Source organism: Mytilus trossulus, chromosome 4 (assembly GCF_036588685.1).
Source record: "Mytilus trossulus isolate FHL-02 chromosome 4, PNRI_Mtr1.1.1.hap1, whole genome shotgun sequence".
NCBI lineage: Eukaryota > Metazoa > Mollusca > Bivalvia > Mytilida > Mytilidae > Mytilus > Mytilus trossulus.
This window is the reverse complement of record NC_086376.1, coordinates 24,947,529-24,974,091: the sequence shown is the minus strand read 5'-3', so window position 1 is coordinate 24,974,091 and position 26,563 is coordinate 24,947,529. Positions and strand designations below refer to the sequence as shown.

The following is a 26,563-nucleotide window of genomic DNA, read 5'->3' as shown; positions in this document are numbered from 1 at the left end:
CAGTAAGGTCATGTTACTCTTATTTTCTCCGAGAACACTTTTAAAATATAAACCCTGAAGGTTGACAACAAAACTGTGCACATCTAAAAAACTTTTTTTTTTATCATTTGTAAAGTCAACATTGATAATTAAATTTGTTTTCAGGTCCCATCTCTCAAAACACCTTCCATGAAGTAGCCTACTTTTCCAAATGCGGCATTACGCCATCAGCTGATCAACAGAGTTCTTTCTGGGAGGACTCCGTCTCTGTCTCTCTCTCTCTCTCTCTCTTTGTATGTATGTATTCATATATATAATATAGTATTAAACAAATCTTCACAGATCACATGCTTATTTATATTCCCATACAGTATAGCAGGTTATTTTTGGCGAATAGAACAAAATCGCCAAAATAAATTCGGCAAGTCCACATGCAAAGATATTGATAAAAGTTTTGAGTCCCCCAAAATAATAAACCATCAAAATAATTTGTATACCTTATTCAATGAAAATCAACTTTTTTCACCCGCAAAATTAACCCGCTATACGGTATGCTGCATAGCAATGCAAAGTTAAATTTCAAGTGATTTTAAATAGTAGAATAGATACTTTGATAACAGCAGACTGATTTACAGCATCCTACATGCTCATGTGTTCAACAACAACCAATGAAATATTTCAAATGTATTGAAAATCTCATTAGATCTACTAGTTTATATGAAATATTGTTCAATTAAGACATTATAAAATCAATACAATATTTGAATAAATGTACTGTTTCTGTCAGTCTTGACAAAAGTTGCATTTCTACTGAGTTATAATATAATAATTATAGCATCCATCCTCTGTTAATATATCAGCATATCAACTCCAGACTTCATCCTCTGACAATATTTATCTGTTTGGTCTATGTAACATAGAATTTTATATTATCAATTCCAACAAATACTGAAAGACAGTTTATACAATTTTCATTACATGAGTAAGAAACTGTTGCTCTTTTCACAAAAGTCATGAAGACTTTTGGTGAAAAGAGCTGCAAATAAAAAATGATTACAAAAACAAATCTTTCATTTGTGACTGCACCTTTTCTTTCTTGATATTTCCCTTTGTTTCACATGTGAAAAATTGCTGTTTAAATGCATAAACTGGATGTCATAATACTACATAAAACAGCATGCCCATTTCATATTAATTACTGCTGCTTATAAATTTTTTATGGCAGACCATAGAAAATTTCCCGACAAGAAACACAATGAACAGTTCCTTAACTTCAATTAAGTTATGTAGCCTTTTAGAAGAAAAGTGATCAGGTTTGCACCAGTGTCTATTTTGATATCTTTTCATTTTAACAACATAACTATAGGACATTTATTTCATGCCACTTTCTCTTCTGGTAAGATAGGAATAGGATCTAGCTGAACTTGTCTGACTTTATAAGGTACATGTCTCATTAATGCTTCATATTTAATGGCATTCTGTTTACGCTCTTCTTGCAACCAATATAACATTTCTATTCTGTCCCATTTCATCTTCTCTTCATAAGAGCGACCCTAAAATAATAAAAAAAAAAAACATATGGTAAATTGTCAGCTAGTAAACTTTTTCTTGTAACAATTTATGTCACATTCATTCTATTGCATGCAAAAAGATAACACTTTACTAGCGTGTATCTAATATCCAACTTGAAAAAGCTCAGTAAAGAAGTCAAATAGTTTATAATTTATGGGTGAATGTAAATAAATACATATAAGAGTTGTTTTTTTTTTCACTCCTTAGGGTTGGAGCTAATGTTATCCCCATAAGTTATAGTAATTTAAACAAAGCAGAAGACTCAAATTTGTCAGTTTCACCAAATTAATTAACTGTTTTTTCCTGAATTCCTGTGGTAACCTATTGCATTAGAAAATAAATACAAAAACTCAAAAACATTATTTTGTAAAAACAATGATTAACATAATTTTTTTTTAATCTATATAATATGAAATCAAACAGACCTAGAAAAATCCAACTGCACAAGTTTGCTTTCTGTTTATATCTATATTTCTTGTTCATATTGCTTATGTGACCGTCAGAGGTCTCTAGAGGTAAACTTGATACTTTAAGTCATATGAAATGAGTGACTGGTGAAAAATATTTTTTTGAATTCTTGAACCAATGCATGTGTATATCATAAACTTAGTCTTCTGTGCACGATTTTATAATTTTTTAACGTAATACATTGTATTTTTTCCCCCCTCCTCGATCCATGTGTATTGCAATCATTGGAATTTTCTGAGAAGGGTCCAGCTAAGGTCACTTTGAATACGGAAAATATGTCCGCAAATTGTTTCCTGGAAGCAAGCAATTAAAAAAAAAAAGTAAAATTCTTCTAAATGTGGACAAAATAAGGAAAAAAGTATATGTAAAAAAATATGCATAATTTTTTTTTTAATTGAGGTTTCATATGACTTTAATTAGATGGCGTCAAGACTAAAATACACCTGAAACGAAGATACATATTGTTTATTGTAGACTTTTTATAATTCAGATAAATGTTTTACATGACGATAAATCAAATATGAGAATTTTTGTCAAATCCGTGAACATAAATTTGACAGCTAGTGCCTCTTTTAACTAATTTTCAAATTGAAAAAATAAATAATTGTATCATTACCTTGTAGGAAACTGTATCTGAAAAGTTTTTCTTCATATAGTCCATCTGTATTTTTATTTCTTTGTCAAAATGGTCAATCCTCTGTAAATGAATAAATGAACATGATGAAAATCAATCATTTTTGTACCTTCTTAAAAAGGCTGTCATTATATTTTAAGGTACAAATATTGATAAAATTGGGTTGAGTATAATCACAATTTGGCATTATTTATTTTTCATCCTGTATTCTTTATATTGCAGTTTACTTTTCGAAATGAAAAACATTTGTACTTGTTTTTTATGCATTTTCTGTGTTGTTTTTCTTCTGTACCCATTTTTCAATTTTCTCAACAAAGAATTAAAATATCTGAAAATATTCAACTCGTGATCAAACAACACTGATAATTAACTCATGCACGACACGCGTTCATGAATTAATGCGTTTTCTGGCCACCCGTTGAATATTTTTCTCTATTTGAATTCCTCAATTAGTTATTCTATAAAAATACATTTTGCCACAGTAAATAATTGTTTTCTTTTCATTCTCATGTCCTGCTTAAACATGTTGAATAGAACTACTGTTGTCCTACGCTCTAATATTTATTTCTCAGTAGGTTTAATACGGCAATGTCTGGAACACTGCAATAAAGTACAACAATAAAATGTGGAATGCCCAAAACAGAATTAAATACAGAATAAAAAAACAGTTATCTGTCCTGGACAAAACAAGTGTTGGTAGTATAAAAGTGCAGATTTGAATGGCGTCAAGTGTTTTTTAAGTAACTAATGATTTTACCTTTCTTCCAACTAAAATATTTAACACAATTTTCTAAGAATATAGCTGATTAAGGTAGTACCCAACATTTGACCCTTTAACAAAAATATTATGAAAAATTAAATTTTTTTTGAACCAACCGTTTTGTCAGAAAAATTACACTGGTTATATAGCAGTTTGAAAAACATCAATTTTGATCTTTAAGAAGCTTGATATTGGGTGCTATAAACAGTTTCGTATAAAAAAAACTAGGGTTTATTCCCCAACTAAAAATAACTATGGAGGGAAACCCCTGTTTATTAACTCAATTGGTGCAAAAGTATCATGTTTTTTGTGTTTGATTGTAAAAATTAGTTAGCTTTCAATTAAAACAGGTTGAATGATTGAAATAATTTATGTATTAACTTTACATGTTTTGAGGGGAGACAACATGGTAAACATCCTGTTTTTTTGGCAGTGAAAATTGAAAACTTATTTGCAGCCACTGTAGCTCTTTTCGGAGCAGGAAACCGTACCCTGAAACAAGATTTTTTTGAAAGGCCAGGTAAAAACCTACAAATTTCAAACAGTTTTGATTATAAAAATATGCATGGATCAGGTCTTCATGGCTGTGCACATGACCTGGTTTCAAGTTTTATCTGTTAAAATTTTTTAGACCTTTTTTCCCCCATGTTCATTGGATGGAATGGTTTTAATATATTTAAAGTACACATTATTTTTATTTCATTATAAACTAGAAAACATTCTGATTCCAGTGATATCTAGTTTTATACAAGTATCTTTATTAATCAGTCCACCACTAAGGGTCACTTATGCATGCAAAATGTGACGTCATAGAAAAATAAAGGGCTGCGCTTTAGCGCATGATACGCCCTTTGCTCTTTTAACTTGTCTTTTATGCTTTAAATGAATTTATATGATCATCTGAAATTTATAAAAATTGAAAGGGAGCTTACATCAATAGATATAAACAATTCATCAAAGTTTCATGGACATTGGTGAAAGCATTTTTGAGTTATTGTCCGAAGTGTTGAAAATCCCCCCTTTTTTATGAATAAAGCCCCATAAATCCAAAACTTAAAATCTGAAATTAAAAAAAAACAAAAGGGAGCTTACGTAAATAGATATAAACAATTCACTTAAGTTTCATGGAAATTGGTGAAAGTGTTTTTGAGTTATTGTCCGAAGTGTTGAAAATCCCCCCTTTTTTATGAAAAAAGCCCCATCAATCCAAAACTTAAAATCTGAAATTAAAAAAAAGCGAAAGGGAGCTTACGTCAATAGATATAAACAATTCACTCAAGTTTCATGGAAATTGGTGAAAGTGTTTTTGAGTTATTGTCCTAATTATGGACGATGGACGGACAGAGGTATACCATAATACGTCCTGTCCCGGGCGTATAAAAACTGTTGATTGCACCCATTCTCCTTACAACACAACCTAATTAAAACGTTTAACTGACTTTACGGAGTTATCTCCCTGTAGTGTTAGGTACCACCTTAAACTAATCTCAAACCTAAAGCCATAGATTTATTCTCTAGCAAACAACACATAAAATATTTATTGTTATCTATTATTGAAAAATGAAACTCTTTTGTAAAAATTATTATGAAAAGTCTAGAGATTGCTATTGAATAGTTGTCATAATTCTTACATCTTACCTTATAGTAAAAACTTCGTTGTTTTGCCTCCTGTAGCCTTTTCACAGAACTACCTTTAACACCACTTGATACTATTAAGATAAATAATAAAACAGTTGACACACATAAATGTCTTCCATTATGGTTATTAAGAAAATGTTATGCAAATATTGTATCCAATTGGCAATATTTAAATGTGTGAACTACTGTAAATTCAGAAATCGTTGCATGCATTTATTATTACTATTTGGTCATTTTAGACTAAAGTTGGATTAAAATTTTTGCAATATTGAGAAAAATCCTGTTAAACGAATAAAAAATTTACATATGCGAGTTTAATTCATTGTGATTATAACCCTGTCACAATTTTTGCAATAATAAAATGATCAGGCAAATGCAGCAGATTTTTTTTTAATAAAATTTCCATATTTTCATTAAAACCAAAAAATAGTACATTAATCCTAATATATTGTTTACTATTCTTTTAATTTTAGCATGTCTAAGAACATTTTTGGCTCATAGATGAATTGGACCAAACTTTATTTAAATTTACTTTGACTTAACAGGATGTCATACTAATTCTAACAATAAAAGAAAATGTCAAAACAACAGATGAGAAACGGATGATGAATAATTTCTACTTGACCTAAAAATTAACAAAAGATAACATGTAAACAAACCTTTCTCAAAGAATCTGTTTGGATCGGAAGCAGCTCTTTCAAATTTTTCTAATTTTCCCAGAAAGTCTTCTCTTTTCTGAACTAATTCTGTTGCAAGCTCCCATCTTTCAATAGCCTGAAGTAATGAAATCAATATTTGGTATCTATTTGAAATACTTATGTTATTTCCTTTTTGTATTTGTGCTGACAACACCTTCAATAATGTCGTTTCCTGTATCTATTTGTGATGACAACATCATTCAATAATGTTATTTTCTGTATCTATTTGTGCTGACAACATCATTCAATTATGTTATTTCAATAATGTTATTTCCTGTTTGTACTTGTGCTGACAACACCTTCAATAATGTCGTTTCCTGTATCTATTTGTGATGACAACATCATTCAATAATGTTATTTTCTGTATCTATTTGTGCTGACAACATCATTCAATTATGTTATTTCAATAATGTTATTTCCTGTTTGTACTTGTGCTGACAACACCTTCAATAATGTTATTTCCTGTATCTATTTGTGATGACAACATCATTCAATAATGTTATTTTCTGTATCTATTTGTGATGACAACACCATTCAATTATGTCGTTTCCTGTATCTATTTGTGATGACAACACCATTCTTCAATATTATTTCCTTTTTGTGTTTGTGCTGACAACACCATTCAATAATGTTATTTTTCTGTATCTATTTTTTAAGGAAACACCATTTTATGTTATTTTCTTTGATTTATTTGCAATAACAGCACCATTTTATAATGTTCTATTCCTACTTGTAATGAAAACCCCATTCTATATTTTAATTAAATAAAATGTGTTCACCTACCTCATTCATTTTAACATAATATTCATTAGAGCTGTATTTAATGGCCATGTCTAGCCGGAAATTGTCTGGCATTTCTAAGGCATTCCACACTTTCTCTAATCTTTCCTGAGGACCAAGAGGACCTTCTTCTGTTGTCTAAAATAAATAAAACAAGTGGATGTCAGATCAAACAAGAATGTGTCCCTAGTACATGGATGCCCCATCCGCACTATCATTTTCTATGTTCAGTGGATCATGAAACTGGGGTAAAAACTCTAATTTCTAAATTAGAAAGATACTAAGTTTCAAGTTGATTGGACTTCAACTTCATCAAAAACTACCTCTACCAAAAACTTTAACCTGAAGCGGGACAGACGAAGGAATGGACTGAAGGATGAAGGAACGAACATAATGCCCATAAATGGGGCATAAAAAGAAAGACCAAAAGCAATGTAAGTGCAGTGAACCTGTGTTATTTGACACACTGGAAGACCAGAACAAAATGTCTGATACTGATTAAGCAGGGTGTCGGAATACTCAGGGATATTTTAGGACCATGAAAATATGTAGGTTAAGCAGAATATTTGGAATACTTTAGTGTCAAATGTGACAAGTTTCACTGTATTAATTTTGTCTCTTAAAGTCTGTAGCTGAACAATGATAAAAGCTACAATTGTGAAAATCGAAATTCATCAGACTTTCATTGAGGGTACCAGTCAGTGAAGTTACTCACCTCTCCTGATCTATCTGTGTCCATCTTACTGACGGTACCAGTCATTGAAGTAACTTTTGATGCTCTAGAATGCGACAAGTCCCTGAAATTAAAACAATACACAATTCTAAAAATGTATTAATGAAAGAAAGTACCTTTCCCATAAAATTATACGATTATGTAAACCAGCTAATTTAATGCAACTTTCATGAGATCAAAAAGTATCTGAAAATAAATTTGGTTTACAGTAGCTTAAAATAAAAGAATGTTACTGTAAAAATTTTATGGCATTGGCTTATTCAACTTTGAATTTCTTTAAGAAACTAAGAAAAATTGTAAACTATTCAATGGAACCCTTTGTCTCACTTGAGAGTCCAGCTGTCATTGTAAAAGTGTAAAGGTGAGTCCATGTAATGATCAGTAAAATACAGAAATTAATAGAAAAAAACCTGCTTTTCTTCATCTTGATGATTAGCTTCTGTCCGATTTTCATCAGAGGCAGATTAAGTGGGTAACCCTGCCCCCCCCTCTTTTTCTGGGAAAAATTTGGTTTATTATATATGAAATCACTGAAGCCTCAGATCCAGACTGTCTTTAAATGTCAATTGTAAAACTAAGTCAATCTATCAGAAAGTTTGCATCAGACCTTGAAAATGTTTCTGCCAAAGCTTCATAAAATTCTTTGAAGTGAATTGGTTTGATAACATAATTGATGTGTATGTGTAACAAACTTTAATCCCAGACTGTATCAATCTGCTAGCTTGTAAACATATAAGAGGAATGGCATATTGTAACATTATCAAACTTCCATATATTCTGTAAAGATAATTCTAATTTAACTGAGTATTACTGAGATAAAACACAACGGACAATTGTAATTTAAAGAATTGAAAACAAAAGATTTGTTCAAATTGAAAGGATAACCAGAGAATTCATGCATTTTCAATAATCAGGTATTCATACATTGTCAATTCCAAAGCTAGTTAGCAGTATAACCTGATAGAAAAACTGAGGCAAAAATAATACATAAACTAGAAAACAAAATTAAAAATTAAGCATTACATTAACACTTTATAATTTTTTGTCAAACCATGAAGACTGTCTCCGACATAAACAATAACACTGCTGGAAAACAAAAGTCATAGTAATCTAATAACTGAAATTCCTATGAACAAATATATTAACACAGCTCTTTTGTACAGAATAAAATTTCCATGTTTTTTGCAGATCTGATAAATACATGTATGCTTTTCTAAACATTTAGTAAATCATTTTAATAACTGACAAATTATAAGATAGAACATTCAATTGCATGAGAAATGATTGTCATTTTATTCTTTTTTTCTTTAATTAATTATATAAAAATGAGATGTGGTATGATTGACAATGAGACAACTATCTAACAGAGTTAAATGAACTGGTTTTATGCAATTACAGGCCACCATATGGCCTTCGACAATAAGAAAAACCCAAACTGAATAGTTAGCTATTAAAGATCCCAACATAATAAAAATGTGTAAGGGTTCCACGGACCTAGTGTTTGTCTACTTTTACTGTTGTCTATGTTTTCTGTGTGATACTAAGGGGAATGCACACAACAGATTTATTTTACAAAAATGTGGAAAAAATTATTAAAATGTTCCTTTAGATATTATCTTTTGATTGTAAGAAGCTTCTGTCCAAATTTGGTAAAAATCCAGGATGGTATATGAATCTAATAAATGTTTTTAAAAACTTAAACTGCAGGCTGTATGTAATGTGAACTGGAAGAAAAACTAATTTCATTTATAAGTAATATACAGAAAACAGGAAATATATTCATACAAGTCAACTAAATTCTTGAAGGTCAACTTGTTTGTTTTACATTGTCATTCAGGAACCTTTTATAGCTGACTTTGCGGTATGAATTTTTCTCATTGTTGAAGGCTGTATGGGGACCTATAGCTGTTTATTTCTGTGTCATTTGGTTTCTTGTGGAGAGTTGTCTCATTGGCAATCATACTTCATCTTCTTTTTTATATATAAATTCACTTAAGAGAGTTATGAAATGCTGGATTCTTCTTTATATCATTGTCTTTTATTCTTTACATAATTTTACTATTTTTCTATTCCAAATAAGTTTTATCTGACTTATTTAATACTAGTTATTTAACAGAGTTAGTCACTATATTTTCGACTGACAAAACTTACGTAATTGGTTTCTCTACTTTTAATTATGCAGTAAGACACAGACAATCCTTTTTTTTACCACTGATGAAACTTACCTAGTTGGTTTCTCTACTTGTAATTTAGCAGAATGTCTGGCAGCCACTCTTTCTTGTAATGTTTTAGCTGACCTTGACGTTTGTGGGGATTTCTGTCCTTTGTCTGCTGTATCTTCTTCTTCTACATTAATAAAATGAAACTGTAAATTATTGCCTGGATTTATTATGGAATACTGATGATCAACAGATTAAAATGGTCATAACAATATTTAACAATTCCAAAAACAAAAGGTTAAAATCAAAGCACTGTGAGCACTACAGGCAGACAAGTAAAAAAACAAACAAGGCCCAAATGGCATAAGTAATTTGATGATTATTGTGGAAGAATTGGTTTAATTATTAATCACAGCATTATCTCAAGTATTAAAAAAAAAATTGTACTGTACTGTTTCCGCTATCCTTCATCTTTTTTTCAATCAATTAAACAAAGGTCATAACTTATAACACATTTATCTGACATGTCAGGACAAATTTCAAATGAATTTGTTCATACCAATACAAAATTGGTTTCTTGTACAAAATTATCAAGTAAGTTATGAAACATGCAACTAGGGCTAAGTGGCTAAAGTAGTTACTACTGTAATCACTAGCCAGACAACACTGAAGTTGTAAGTTCCAAATCCACTCATGCAGGTGCACTGGACTCCAATCTTAATTGACTAGGATTCTCAGTTTTCCTATCAAAGGTAATGGTTTTCTCTGGGACTTCGGCTTCCTCTACCAATAAAAATTGGCCACCACGAAATAACCAAAAAGTGGTGCTTAAAAGTAGCGTTAAAATAATAAAATCAAAATTAAAATGTAATAATTAGGGTAGTCTGGATTCTATTGGCATTATAAATACCATAAAAAGAATAGAGATGGTGACACAATTATTATATTTGTAAAACAGTAATTGTCACAAATTCATTTCAGCCCCATGAACACACTCAGAATTCTAAAAAAAAAAACTAAAGACAGTCAAATGACACTCTGAACAGGCAGAGGATTCAACAGAATGGATTCAATTAATTTTCTGAAGAAAAAAAAAACCAGAAACCATAGCAAACATATACAAAAATCTACTCTGTCCTACCATTTTCACATATGGAGAGTGCATGTTTTAACAGCTTTATTTAAAACAAAAAGATGTTTAAAAAAAAAAAAAAAAATCAAAATAAGAATTCCTATATTAAGATCAGGAGTGATCAGTACCTTCCATATGAGGATCTTTTCCTAAACCTCCCATGAATACTGTATTTACATTCCACATTCCTTCTTCATATTTTGTCTTCTCTTTCTTTAATTCTTGCATTTTTTTCTGTCTCTCACTAAAATGAATATATATATTTTTATAATCATAATTGATGAAAAATTTCTGATGACAAAGACCCCATTGAATATTTGTATGTTCTAGTATGTCTGTTTGTTTTACTCAGACATTGATTGTTGTCAATGTAATGGAAATCAATGTCAATGCCATACTAGTAAGAGGTTTAGTTAGTTGTAAAATCAGGTTTAATCTTCCATTTTCAACAAATATAAAGGACTACTGTAACCCCAATGTCCTGCAAAATGTCATTCTATCCCAATGTATAAAATAAAGAATGCATTGTTCTTTGTCAATCAAATGTGAAACCAGAAGTCATTTTTTACAGGGATATCCTTCTACAATACATCATCAAATAAAAATAAATATCTTAATAAATTATAAATTAAAAAAAAAAAGTTCTGAAAAATACTGAGCCATTACAGTTTTGAAAATTTTATTGTATAACTAGTCAGAAATGTCACCTTTAACATGATTTAACAAGCTTATAAACATGATTTTATCAAAATTCCTAATCAATAAACCACCATAGATACAAAATTCAAACCTACTCTTAAAAACTCAGTAATACAACCATTAGTATTTCATTATTGACAGTGGGTCAAAGACAATAAGAGTACAGATGAAATCCAATTCAATGTGGTCACATCAAGTTTGAGTCAAGTTTGAGTAAACATGCTGTTAAGATTGTAATGAAACAACATTTATTGAAACACATGCAAATTGAAACAGCATGCAACAATAAACAAAAGTCAAAATAATCAGTTAAATGTGATTAAATCAATAACACCTAAATATTTCTTATTTTAAAAACTATGGTCACACATCTGTTCAGTATCTTTTCGAGCTACCCGTTAAGGTGCGACCGAGGCTTATTGAATCTTTTATCATAACAAAAAAAAATGTAAGTTATTTACAAATAATTACTACAAATTCCATTAAACTCTACATAGAAATGGTGAGCAGTCACATTTCTTTCAATTTTGTACTTTAAAATGACAACTTTACATGAACAGATCTAGAATACTCTTGTTTTTTCCTTCAAGTTATAATTTTGTTCACCTTCCTGCACCCATTTTTTATCTTTCAATCTATAAAACCTGAATCTGCCATTAAATATCTATGAAACTATACAAAAACATCAAAAGATTCTTTGACTTGAGACACAATTACTCCATTGGTACACTGGTATAGGACCAATAAATGTATGAAAAAAAAATGAAAAAATACTTAGGAATAAGAGACAAAATAAGTAATGAAAAACAATGTAACTTTTGTAATAAATTGACAAAGAGAACATTTCATTACCGAAACTTACTAAATACTGGCAAGTATGGAGTCTGTTACGCTGTTAAAAAAGGTTTTTTACTAAATTTATAAAAAAGTTAGGATATGACTCTAATTTATTTAGATACATTCTAAAATCTTATTTGGATGTTCATTAAACAAAGAAAATTACCATAAACTTATTTTTCTTGAAAGTCTTTGTTTACTTTCACATTTTACAAAAGCTTCATTTAAAAAAAAATCTAAATACTGTTTTAACCAGTTATAAAACTGCTACACAGAATTTAGATAATCAAAGGTAATCAGGTTTGCTTTTTCTTGAATAAAGAGTTCTGTGCCTAAAATAATCTCTAAAGACCTTTCATCTTGCTAGAAAATAGGAATATGGCAATATGGTTTGAACTATAATAAACACATCGCCAGAAAATAAGAATATGGTAATATGGTTTGAACTATAATAAACCTACTTGAAGAGGAATAGTTAAACCTGCTGTGATATTGTGTATATAATAGAAAGCTATATAAGAATGGGATCTATAGAAGCTTAGTGTTAATCCTAAAAGTTACTCATGTCAGCGGTATATGTATTGTTCCTAGTTGGCCAGACTAGGATGGTTTATAGCAGCTAGTGTAAACATCAAATAGCAAGGGAGACTACTACTTACGCTTCTAATCTTTGTCGTTTCCTGGAATATTAGTCAATAGAAATCATCCTACTGTACTCAATAATAATAAACTTATCTCTTGATCTACTGCAATCTTTAGTGCTATACCTTACATTGCTGGACAAGTACGGCAATTATTTTTACAAGAACAGAAGTATGTTATAACATAAAACAAAATAATGTCCATTCTATAGCACGAAATTAATGATGTACAAGGGAAGTAATTCAACCTACATCACTGGTTTCAGAACAAGCAAAGAACAATAATCACAGTTACTGTAAAGCAAAAAACAATCCTAAACAAAAAATGCATGTGTTATTTTTTTAAAACAATTTTAATCTATGACTTGTAGGGAAATAGATTTAGATAATGAAATCATATAATGTAAATTCAAAACTTATTCCAAGGTTTTAATACTATGAATATTGTGACTGGGAGAGTTACATGAAAATAAGAACATCTGATCCATGTCACCTGTTGGTGACCTTCTGTGGTTGTTTTTTCTATGGTCGGGTTGTTGTCTCTTTGACACATTCTCCATTTCCATTCTCAATCTTATCTTTATGCAGATTTACTTCAAATCACAATAATAGGTCTTTGTTCATTCCTTAAAAATTGCAATAATAAATGCACACAATTTCTGAATTAACAGTTTCTCATAATTATACACAGACCTTGTTTTTTTTTTTAATAATTTCATTTTTTTGTTCATTTGATAAAAAATAACATCTTGACTGTAGTGGAAAACCAAATGTCTATATTTGTAAATAGCCGTAATAACTGTAAACTGTGCAGTTATTGAAAAATCTGATAAGATCTGTTTTCTGAAAAAATATTTTCAATTAACAAAAAGGGTTCAAATAGCTTGTATTGCCTCACACAGCTGTCTATGCCCTGGGTCACAAACTGTCTTTTACATAGTCGCACGTTGTTAAAAAAATCATTAAATCGTTTATACGTTGAAATCTTACCAAGCACATCTGCATACCATCATTTTTTCAATCAGGCAAAGCATTTATATTAAGCATACTTAGTAACTGTGGTATGAGATTACTGAGTTTGCTTTGCATCACTTGGTTCAATCTACCTGAAAAGCTGTCTCATAATTGAGTTGCACTACTGATGAAAACATGTGCCACACTTCTAAAAATCCCTATTCAAACAAATCTATACATGTTTTGGTCTATAATGATAAAATATGTGTAGAAAGTGAAAGTAATAGGTATATTGAAGAAAGGTTCAGACTGTTATACCTATTTTCTGCTTGTTTAGCAGAGTGTGCTGTTCTTGCTATGAACTGTTTTTGTTGGTGAGTAAGAGCCTGGGACTGACCAAGTCCAGACATATACTGGTTAGGTAATGGTAAATCTTCCTCATCACCCTCCTCCTCATCAGAATCATAGAAATGGAAAGCCACACCCATATAGTCTGACTCCTGTAATAAATCATCATAACTTCTGTGTCACTATTAATAGACTATTATTAGCATAATGGTTCTATGTGTCACACTTTCTCATACCACTAATACTATATCAGTTTGAGTCATGATTAAATAGGCAATGAAACAGATATAATTTTAATTATCCTTCTTCAGTTAACGTTCTAAATGCCAGATCATTTTCTATTTCAGAAGGAAATAGTTTATTTATGAGTTAATATATAATTTCCCTAAAGAACTTTTCCTTTCAGTTATAGGATTGTTTTGGTTTTTTTAAATAATAAAATTTTTACTGTACATCAAAATGGAATTATATTTTCACAACTTACTGGACCAGTATGCAATTGCTAAAAAAAAATATGTATGTGAACAAAACTACTTTTAACTGAAAGCTTGTAAATTATCTATAATTAGAAATAGAATACTGGGCACAATTAATATCATGTCAGCAATGTTATAATGAAAGCAACATTTCAACAGTTCAAATATATGAAATATACAAAAATACATCATAAATATTTTGGTTATGTCATACAAAACATTTTATTACTTTAAATGGCTGAAACTGTTTTCAAATCTAAGATTCCAAATGTCCATGGCAAAAGTTAAGAGAAGAGAATTGAAAGCATATTGGATTAAACAGAATTTGAAAAGCTTCGTTACATGAGCATTTATTTGTATTATCAATAATCAAAAGTATCCAGCAGAATTTCAAGCTGATCAAAGAGACATAAAAATCTAATCCCAGATAATATGGTAATAAAAGAGAGAAAGAAAGCATATAGTTATTATCTTCCCTTGACCTCATAATCTCAAATGTTATTTCACATTAAGGAACTATGACCACCAGCATTTAAACTTGATTCCAATGAAGTCATTCTATACTCTAATTTGGGAAATTATTGCATGCATTTGTCAATAAGATTTTTATCATCTGACAAAAATTCAGGATTTATTTATGTAAAAAAAATATTTGTTATAGAATTCAAAATTAAAATCTTATTAATCATGATCGAGTTACTGTTCTGTTACTGTTTTCTGTTTAGCTGTAAAAAACACACCTACAAAGACTTTCAGAACTGACAATGAAATTAAACATCTATCTGATGCTGATTTGTTTGAGCAAGTGAGTGAAAAAGGTCAAGTAATTTTCCATATGTTTAGCTAGTTTGAAAAAGTCCAATTGAAACATGTTCCCTCACGATAATCCTGAGGTGTGATATTTTATTCTCTTTTCCAAGAAACACAACATTTGAACAAGAATGAAAAGGATTTAGAGAAATATTTAGTAAATCCATTAAGCATTAGAAGTCAGCATTACACCCACACTATACGTACTTTTACCTGTCAATCAAATATAAATACGTTGTTAAAAGTGCTTCACAGAACATGCTTTTAATATCATCAACACATGCATAATTAAAAAGTGCTTAAAATAGTCATAATCATGCAGTTTGTCATTTAGAATACCATCTAGTAATGATAAGATCTATAACCTTTTAGTATTTCCTTACTTATTCATATTTAATGTGTCAAAATATTAATGTAAAACTAAAAGAATCTACTCCTGAAATGGATTTGATGATCGATGTCATTTACAACTGCTGAAATTATTTTGTATATTTAAATACAATCAATGGAGAAATATTATAATAGCATCTAAAGAATTCTGTATGAGTTAAGACCATAATATTTTATGGTTTGGTGACATTCGTAAACTATTCCAAAATGGTAATTCCGTCAATTGACAATTTAATTTAAATTATAATTTAAAACCTGTAAGTGTAATAATAATGCACTGAACAAATTAATTGTATTATTGTTATCCTAGGAAGTATTTGAATTTCATTTTGTCAGAGCTATATAAGTGGAAAAGTGGGAAAGACTCAGTGGCAGATCCAGAGGGGGGGTTCCGGGGGTGCGCACCCCCCCTTTATTTTTGCCGATCAATGCATTTGTATCGGGACATATGTTTTGCACCCCCCCCCCCTTTCGAAAATTCCTGCATCCGCCCCTGAGACTAAAACCAGACATGCATAATCTTAAATCAGACATGCATTATCTTAAATCAGACTTGCTCAAAATTTCACTGTTTTATTTTGAAATTTTCATGAATTTATTGCATAAATATATTTCAGTATTCTTCACTTCACATGCTAATGTGTTTGACTTTGACAAGTCTTTTTATCACAATGATGTCCCTTCTGAAACATGCAAGCTATTATATGGTATAGATATTGTAACATTTTGAGCCAAAACTTATGCCTGTGCCATTCACCTATGAAATATAAACTGGTGTTTTCCCTAAGAGTAGACCATCAAACATGCAGATCTTAACCAATTAAAACAAGAAGATTTCCCAGAAAAATGGATTGTGTTGTTTTTGTGAGATTTGCAATGATAACATAATGAATGTCACTTAGCAAATATTTATATTTCTGCTTTATTTGAATGAAATATGAGCAAATCTTTTTAATATCTAGCACTTTTTTAAAAGCAACAAATAAAATAATGAGGCATTGGAAATAAATAGTAGACATTTTTTATGTATTGAAAGAGATGGTACATTCTATTGTGATTTATCAACATCTATAAGACATGATGTTATGTTATTACGACTCGTCCACTGAAATGAGCTAAGGTACAATGACAAAATAACTAAGAAGGTGCATACTATTATGACTTGTCAACTAATATGAGATATGCTATGATGACAAAATAACTTAGAAAGTGCATGCCATTATGACTTGTCAACTGATATGAGATATGCTATGATGACAAAATAACTAAGAAAGTGCATGCCGTAATTATGGTGAAGCAAACTATATGTTAGTACAATGCCACACAACAAAGAACTGTACCATTGTGGACAGATATTTCATGTAGTCATCACTTGTGACTGTACTTTTCCACCACTGAAGCCATGAAGCATATGTGCGTTGATTTTTCTCTGCCATGACACGTGGCAAGTGATCGTTGACCAGTAACAGAGACATCTTGGATGGATTATGTAAGTGGTCGTGTATACGTTCAGCATTTGGTGTCTATAAATGAATTATTGATGCTATATATGGTGTAAAATAATCTCATTACCAGTAATTAAAATGCTCTACAAAGTTTACTTATTAATGTAACATTACAAAAATCTGCATTTTCCCAAATAAATATCTGGTAAATTGTAAATTAGCTTAGTATATATGTCACCTAAAGTGTACAGTACTTAAGCTTTGTCCATATTCTTAAGTCTGATAAAAGTTTTTAATTTCTGTATTCCAAAATTCAAAAATGCTTGTATGCATTTATAATTACGATTTTTGAAGAATGGACTAAATGTGAGATAAATTAATGAAATTTAAGGAAAATCTTTATACAGATATATGTATCAGATATCAGAAAGAAGTTCTTACTATTGCTATTCTCACCCTGTAGCATTATTCCTACACAATAATCCCAATAATTACAGAAATTACAGTACACCTGCCTGATGTAAAGAGGAAGAACTACTTACTTCTCCTAATAAATAGGCAGAACGATCCACTGAAGGCTTGTAAAACAAATTGTTATATTTCTGTATTCAAACTTTAATGATGCCATTGATGGCTTGTAAGACAAATTAATTAGTTGGTACTTTTTGTAATATTTTATAGTCTTGTGAACATAATTGTTTGTTTGAATAATTGGTTATAATTCTATCAACTGTAAGTTCTTTTAATATTGCAAGAAAATATACAGAAATAATGGTAGTCATACTGGTATACTTTTAAAATTACAATGTTCCTGTCTTTTGTAATGTATTGGCATGCATGAGATTGACATAAATAGGGAAATGATAAATATGATTATAAATCATATAGTACTTGCATGCGTTCTATCATAAACATGTATTGCAAATCATATCTTTGCTTTTGTGACTTAAGACTTGAATTTAAGTGAAAACCATTTTGCTGATTTCAACCATTAAAAATAAATGTATCTCAAACACTTATAAAAACAAAATTTTGTGACACATTTATTTCTGAAAATTAAAGTGATGTTTACATTCAATACGAGTACCAGTACCTCATACAACAAAGACCTAAAGAAAAAGAAAACCATAAATAAATTGTTGTGTATCTTATTTACACTTTACTTTGACCTAAGATCATTACCAATATAAAAATTTGTGGCTAAATAAATAATTGCTTTTTTATCATTGACAAATAAAATTATTTTATAAATGAAAAGGATCAATGTGGGGCTAAATTGACCTAAAATCAAATGTATGTCAAATAATGTCTGATTTACAAAACCATATGTTAAATCTATGTAATTGATAAACAATAGCAGTTTTGATGTAAATCTACCTGGGAATATAGAAAAAAAGTAATTCATAAAATCAACACACACTAAGTTTTAGACTTAATGTCCTTACCATAGGTGCAAACATGTCATCTCCTAAAAAATTCTTTGGTGGGTTTGCTGGCCTGAAAAATGGAGCAGTCTCAATTGTTGATTAAACTGTATGTAATCTGTATAAAAGCAATTCCTGAAAACATCTGTATCAAAGGAAATATAGTTGTTTTAACAGGGAAACGTTAAATATAAAATTTCAAGACTTTGATGAATTTATTTTATTGTTCTAACTGGTTACCTACATAAAAAAACACAGCGCATTCAATTATATTCTGTTTTACCTGTGAATTAAATTATACATTTCAGGTTTATACACAATTCACTAACCAGACAACTTTGGGATATATATGTAGGTGTATTTTCTTGCAACATATGACTGAAAATTAGACAAAGTCATCAGCTATGTTTACATTCATATACAGTTTTGATTTCTGTTTTATCAATCGATTTCTCGTGACAATTATTGTCCTACAATGTGAAAGTTTTATTTTATCACCTTGAAGTTCACACAAAGGGAGGTAACTCTATAATTCCTAGTTCAAACTTACGTTCTAACCCATTGTTTTGGATCTATTTCTCCCCATGGAGGATTTTTATCTTTTCTAAGGTTGGGGTTGATGACTCGATCAGCTCTACGCTTAGACAAAGTGGATGATGCCATTGTTCCTGTTAGGTTAACTTTACCAGCAGCAGGCATAACCATTTCATCCTAAAATAAATATCAAACCCTGGGCATAACAAGTTCATTCTAAAATGAATATCAAACACAGGCATAACAAGTTCATCCTAAAATGTATAGCAAAACATAGCGAGGGATGAAATATTCACATAAGGGGCAAACCTGTGGTAAAAATCAATAAAATTTCAAGCCCCTTTGAATTATTTCTATTTTAATAGGAAAAATACTGCAATTCTTTTGGATTGAAAAGCGTTAAGTGAAGGCTTATATTTGTTGTTCCCTTAATTAAGCACACTAAAAATATATAAGCCCAAACAATTGAATATGCTAAAAACCATTTACAGTAAATAATCTTAGTATAATTGATTATCTAACTTGCATTTAAAAACTAGAGGCTCTAAAGAGCCTGTGTCGCTCACCTTGGTCTATGTGCATATTAAACAAAGGACACAAATGGATTCATGACAAAATTGTATTTTGGTGATGGTGATGTGTTTGAAGTTCTTACTTTACTGAACGATTTTGCTTCTTACAATTATATCTATCATGAACTTTGCCCATTAGTAACAGAGAACTATATTTGGAAAAAATTTACATAAATTTACCAAATTAATGAAAATTGTTAAAAATTGACTATAAAGGGCAATAACTCCTTAAAGGGTCAATTGACCATTTAGGTCATGTTGACTTATTTGTAGATCTTCATTTGCTGAACATTATTGCTGTTTACAGTTTATCGCTATCTATAATAGTATTCAAGATAACCAAAAACGGCAAAATTTCTTTAAAAATTACCAATTGGAGGGCAGCAACCCAACAACCAGTTGTCCAATTCATCTGAAAAATTCAGGGCAGATAGATGTTGACTTGATTAACAATTTAACTTCTTGTCAGATTTGCTCTAGATGCTTTGGTTTCATAGTTATAAGCAAAAAACTGCATTTTACCCCAATGTTCTATTTTTAGCCGTGGCGGCCATCTTGGTTGAATGGCCAGGTCATCGGACACATTTTTCAAACTAGATACCCCAAAGATGATTGTGGCCTAGTAGTTTCAGTGGAGATTTTGTAAAAGATTACTTAGATTTATGAAAAATGGTTAAAGATTGACTATAAAGGGCAATAACTCCTAAAGGGGTCAACTGACCATTTTGGTCATGTTGACTTATTTGTAGATCTTACTTTGCTGAACTTTATTGCTGTTTACAATTTATCTCTATCTATAATAATATTCAAGATAATAACCAAAAACAGCAAAATTTCCTCAAAATTACCAATTCAGGGGCAGCAACCCAACAACCGAATGACCGATTCATCTGAAAATTTCAGGGCAGATAGTTCTTGACCTGATAAACATTTTTATCCCATGTCAGATTTCCTCAAAATGCTTTGGTTTTTGAGTTATAAGCCAAAAACTGCATTTTACCCCTATGTTCTATTTTTAGCGGTGGCGGCCATCTTGGTTGGTTGACCAGGTCACGCCACACATTTTTTAAACTAGATACCCCAAAGATGATTGTGGCCAAGTTTGGATTAATTTGGCCAAGTAGTTTCAGAGAAGAAGATTTTTGTAAAAGATTACTTTAATTTACGAAAAATGGTTAAAAATTGACTATAAAGGGCAATAACTCCTAAACGGGTCAACTGACCATTTTGGTCATGTTGACTTATTTGTAGATCTTACTTTGCTGAACATTATTGCTGTTTACAGTTTATCTCTATCTATAATAATATTCAAGATAATAACCAAAAACAGCAAAATTTCCTCAAAATTACCAATTCAGGGGCAGCAACCCAACAACCGATTGACCGATTCATCTGAAAATTTTAGGGCAGATCAAGTCAGATTTCCTCAAAATGCTTTGGTTTTTGAGTTATAAGCCAAAAACTGCATTTTACCCCTTTGTTCTATTTTTAGCCGTGGCGGCCATCTTGGTTGGTTGACCAGGTCACGCCACACATTTTTTAAACTAGATACCCCAAAGATGATTGTGGCCAAGTTTGGATTAATTTGGCCAAGTAGTTTCAGAGGAGAAGATTTTTGTAAAAGATAACTTTAATTAACGAAAAATGGTTAAAAATTGACTATAAAGGGCAATTACTCCTAAACGGGTCAACTGACCATTTTGGTCATGTTGACTTATTTGTAGATCTTACTTTGCTTAACATTATTGCTGTTTACAGTTTATCTCTAACTATAATAATATTCAAGATAATAACCAAAAACAGCAAAATTTCTTCAAAATTACCAATTCAGGGGCAGCAACCCAACAACCGATTGACCGATTCATCTGAAATTTTCAGGGCAGATAGATCTTGACCTGATAAACATTTTTACCCCATGTCAGATTTGCTCTAAATGCTTTGGTTTTTGAGTTATAAGCCAAAAACTGCATTTTACCCCTATGTTCTATTTTTAGCCGTGGCGGCCATCTTGGTTGGTTGACCGGGTCACGCCACACATTTTTTAAACTAGATACCCCAATGATGATTGTGGCCAAGTTTGGTTTGATTTGGCCCAGTAGTTTCAGAGGAGAAGATTTTTGTAAAAGTTAACGACGACGGACGACGGACGACGACGGACGCTAAGTGATGAGAAAAGCTCACTTGGCCCTTCGGGCCAGGTGAGCTAAAAATGGCTTTCAACACATTTTATCATTGTTTGTTAGTATTTCTATGTATCTCTATATTAGATTGTATCTTAATATTGTTATCTTTTATGTATGAAGCATACATTATAAATAGAAGAAAGTCGTTATGGGGTGTTGCATCCACAGGATATTGAATAAATTTTATTCAACAGACTCTGATATGGAATAACTTAAACTCCCCCCACCCCCCAAATCTATACAAATAGAGTGTAAGTATTTATCAATCAATGTGCCTCTGAAGAAGGTCTAGATGAAGGACCAGTTAGGCTAAGAATCATCTGTTAATTATGTGTTGCATACATGCTTGATAGTGTAATCTAAGCCTTACATCGTCCAGGTTTAGATGATCTGTGTTAATTATGTGTTATATATACTTTATAGTTTTGAAGTGTAATCTAAGCCTTACATCGTCCAGATTAAGATGATCTGTATTAATTATGTGTTATATATACTTTATAGTTTTGAAGTGTAATCTAAGCCTTACATCGTCCAGATTAAGATGATCTGTGTTAATTATGTGTTAGGCCACACCAATTTGATTCCTTGTTCGACGGACCCGCCCGCACCTATTTTTTTCAAAACAGATTTTTTTAATTTTTATTATATTCCCGCTTCCCGCATCCGGAAATGAAATCATGTCCATTTCCCGCATAGTTTTTTTGTAAATAAATATAAAGATCTCAACATTTGTTTTTTAAAATCACAGTCTAGCCTTTATATAACGATTTTAAACCTATCAGCACCCACAACACTGTAAATATCTGCGAGAATATTTGTTTCAGAATGGAGCCAAATGGCAATTTATTCCAAGCGAGAGTGCTCCGATATAAATAGAAATACCAGTACAGAACAAAACGTTGGTTTCTTTCCCCCTAACTTATATTCCCTATAAAAAAAAATGTTCGTTGTTAAAATAAAGTACAAAGAACTTCAAAAGGATTTGCCTTCAACTGCAATTATAATGTATGGTGACGGTCATACCCGCTGCAGGTTTGTGCACCTGTCCTGATTGATTCAGAGACCTGTCGTTCAGCAGTTTGTTGATGTGGTTCATTGGTAAATTTTTCCCGTTTGGAAATATAATTTAGATCGTTGGTTTTCCTGTTCGAATTGTGTACAATACTAAGTTGTGGTCCCTTATAGCTTGCTGGTTGGTCTTGATCAAAGAACTGTGTAAAAGGCCGTACTTTGACCTATTATATATTATTATCAGGTTGGGACTAATCCTCTCTCAGACAAGGGCCTTGAAGAGGTCATTTTACCATGTTTACTGTTCAGTCTGTTGTAGAAAAGAAAATAGAAATACTAAGGATTTGTACAGTGCTACTATACAAAACCTTTGACAACTTAGAATTTTTTACTCAAAAAGAGGAGAAATACATTATATTTTAAACAACTTTTCTAAAAGACTAAGAGGGATGGGTCCACTTATTTGGAATAATATTAAACTGTTAAAGTAAATGTGTTAACATGGTTAAAGTCCAGGAATATAACAAAATTCTTGGACATGTTTTGACCATTTAATACCAAATATTATAGTTCTTTGGGAAAATATAAGCCCTTTTGTACTTAAAGTGTTTTTACAAAAAAAATATATTATGACTTTAATATTTTGACCCCTCATAAAAGGGATATTCATAACATTAAGGGGTTGTTCTGAACCTGATTATGACTTGGATGGAGAATTGTTTCATTGTCAGTCACACATACATAGACCAGATTTAATTATTCAATTATTTCTTGTCAAACAGGGAAAAAAACCTTCATAAATTAAAGAAATGTCAAGGTACAAGTGATAAATCAAGTTTTAATATAGTCAAAACCTACTATTTTATGTTTACAAAAAAAAATTATAATCGCTCGCCTTTACTTTTTAAGCACCGCCTCAAAAATTTGCAAATTAAATATTTTTTTATTAAAATTTTCAAATCGCTCGCTCGCCCCAATTTTTTGAGTCCAAAAATCCGTAGAACAAGAAATTAAATTGGTGTGGCCTTATATATACTTTATAGTTTTGAAGTGTAATCTAAGCCTTACATCATCCAGATTAAGATGATCTGTGTTAATTATGTGTTATATATACTTTATAGTTTTGAAGTGTAATCTAAGCCTTACATCGTCCAGGTTAAGATGATCTGTGTTAATTATGTGTTATATATACTTTATAGTTTTGAAGTGTAATCTAAGCCTTACATCGTCCAGGTTAAGATGATCTGTGTTAATTGTCTTCATGATTTCTTTGTAGACTTCCTTTATTTCATCACTCAAGAAAAGATTCTTGTCTAGACTCTTGACTGTTGACGGAGATATCTGTAGCAAAAAAAAATATCGTCAATCATTTCCCAAATATCTAGTGTAAATTATGTCACTCACTTTTAATACATTCTTATTTAAGAAATGAAAGTCTTCATACATTTCTCAAAGACCTATTTCTTCGCCAGTAAGATAAGCTGTAAACATATGGTAGAATAATCAGTAAAAAACAACACAAACTGTTTACAGAAAAAGTCTTATTTATAAGAATTTTTTACAGATAAAAACTCAAAAATTCTTTTCCTTGGCTTTTCCACATCAATATAAAATAAGTATTAATAAGATATATGTTAAAAACTATTTAATGAGGTCTTAATTGATGAAATGCATCCACTGCATCCACATAACTGTGATAACTTTCAACATATGTTATTATAATATGTGGTCAAACTCAACAAACAATGGCAGCCATCAAAATTAGTAAAAAGTTCTAAATTGCTACAAGTGCAACCAATATTTTATCTGTACTCAAACACCCTATGTCAGGCCAAAAAGATCTCTGTAGTTTTGGTTCCTATTTGAACACAATATGAAAATCTTCATTCAGATTTGTCTATATGTTTTTCATAGGTATACATTTTTAAAGACTTTTTTAAAACAATAACTGTAACCTACCTCATCCTTTAGGTCATTATATACTGTAGAAAACCTATCAATGGTTATAGACGACATACACACACGTTCTGATACTCTTATATCTGAGGTTCTTACATCCATCTGAAAACAGACAATAAAGTTTTATAGATTTGTTATAATACATACATACATGTCAAGTGACATGATATCGTGTGTAATACACGCTTTTTCAACGTTTTACACGCGAGAATTTTGTCACATGGCGTGTACACGCTTTTCACCACTTTACACGCAATTACACGCTTTTTCGTTCTTTTCATTTTTTGTTCGTTAGTGATATCGCTATTCTCGGGTTTTTTCATTACACGGAGATAAATACCGAAAAATTCGAAGTATTTGTTTGGCTGCCATATTGTTTATTTTTCTATATGGACAAACTGTAAAAGGTAAGTAGTTTGTGATTAGTTTTTACGATTTTGTGACTTTCTTTCAAATTCTATTTGTAAGGATAATGAGCACACAAATAGGACGCTTTCAGTGCATGTACCGTCGTCTAAAGCGTCGATAATTGTTAAGCCAAAACGATGTTTACGTATCAAGATAAATTTCAAGATTTATATTTTTTGGAGTTCGAGTTTAAATGATCGTGTGACAAGTAACGCATTGTGCATTCTATGTTGCATTGATTATAACAATACATGGGAGAGGAGAAATACAATGTAGCTATTTTAATAAGCATTTAACACGTTTATTTAATGGAAATCAATTTTATAAAACATTTTTCTTTTTCAATTTCAGATTCAAATCTAGCCAACAGATTTCTACAGGCCATGGGGATGAAAATATCACAGAACTGTTGGATTAGCTCTCATAGTACCAGCTATCATCTGATGAACTACCCAGTTTTGACCAGGCAATGGAAGCAATGGCAGAGATAATAGATGATATATTTTTTTACATTGCAAAATGAACAAAACATTATGACATTCTTTAAAATCTTGATGAAGCTTATTCAGTCAAATATCAATTCCTACTGTGGGAGAGCATTTTCAATTATAAAGAAATTGACACTGAATTCTGATCAGAACTTGACTATGTTACAGTTATATTGAGTGCTGTTATATGAAATTATCAAATAAATGTAGCTAAACTTGAAACTAGCAGTTGTTTTAAATATGTGCCTAGTGGTATATTGCGTTAAAAGCAACATAACAAACCACTTACTACAATAAAAGTTTACAGTAGAATATATATTGTTTTTTTTATATAAACAAATTTGTATGTGAAATTATGAACATTTATACCACATTCATATTAAAAACTCCGCAACTACGTCACGCGTTTTCACACGCTTTTTGACATGACATGTCATGTCATGACATGATTTTCCATTGTCAGAGGTTGGCAAGTATGATACATATAGCAATCATCAACCTGAAAGAAGTCATTAAAAACCAAAAAATAACTGTGGAAGTTATCTCCCTTGCTGACTTCAGGAGGACATGTTTTTCACAATTGTGGATGAAATAGTATCCTATGATTATAATACACTACTGAATTGTTTTTGATTTTGAATTTCTATAAACTATTCTGTTAGAATGTGAATGTAAAAGGCATGGAAATAGTTTTTAATCTATCCAGCAATTTTGTTTTAAATCATTTAATACTTATTCTAGCATGTATATCATATTTGGTATAAACTAATGATGCAATCTATTGCATCCAATTAACAAAGCATTTATTAATTCACAAATTATATTTATAGC

General features: G+C 30.7%; 1 protein-coding gene and 1 long non-coding RNA gene across 7 annotated transcripts in view; one reads left to right on the top strand and one right to left on the bottom strand.

Annotated features, from left to right (window-relative positions):
- Positions 1–291: 291 nt before the first annotated feature.
- The window catches only part of LOC134714933 (coiled-coil domain-containing protein 87-like), a 60,842-nt gene continuing 34,570 nt past the window's right edge, over positions 292–26,563 (bottom strand). For 2 of the 6 annotated variants that reach the window (XM_063576650.1, XM_063576651.1), the window contains exons 18-32: positions 24,837–24,938; positions 24,102–24,218; positions 19,128–19,288; positions 18,599–18,650; positions 17,049–17,231; positions 14,003–14,184; positions 12,115–12,144; positions 10,682–10,797; positions 9,488–9,608; positions 7,245–7,326; positions 6,533–6,667; positions 5,711–5,825; positions 5,052–5,122; positions 2,636–2,716; positions 292–1,532 (exon numbers count right to left, since the gene is read on the bottom strand). In XM_063576650.1, the coding sequence (XP_063432720.1) occupies positions 1,356–1,532; positions 2,636–2,716; positions 5,052–5,122; positions 5,711–5,825; positions 6,533–6,667; positions 7,245–7,326; positions 9,488–9,608; positions 10,682–10,797; positions 12,115–12,144; positions 14,003–14,184; positions 17,049–17,231; positions 18,599–18,650; positions 19,128–19,288; positions 24,102–24,218; positions 24,837–24,938 (1,725 nt within the window). In that variant the 3' untranslated portion in view covers positions 292–1,355. Of the gene's footprint in view, positions 1,533–2,635; positions 2,717–5,051; positions 5,123–5,710; positions 5,826–6,532; positions 6,668–7,244; positions 7,327–8,233; positions 8,349–9,487; positions 9,609–10,681; positions 10,798–12,114; positions 12,145–12,748; positions 12,770–14,002; positions 14,185–17,048; positions 17,232–18,598; positions 18,651–19,127; positions 19,289–24,101; positions 24,219–24,836; positions 24,939–26,563 lie in introns of those variants that run through there. The other 4 variants (XM_063576652.1, XM_063576653.1, XM_063576654.1 and 1 more) reach the window with 4 other exon arrangements.
- Positions 25,046–25,954, top strand: LOC134714934 (uncharacterized). The gene is made up of 2 exons (XR_010106593.1): positions 25,046–25,243; positions 25,596–25,954. It is a non-coding gene; the product is annotated as an uncharacterized LOC134714934 (long non-coding RNA).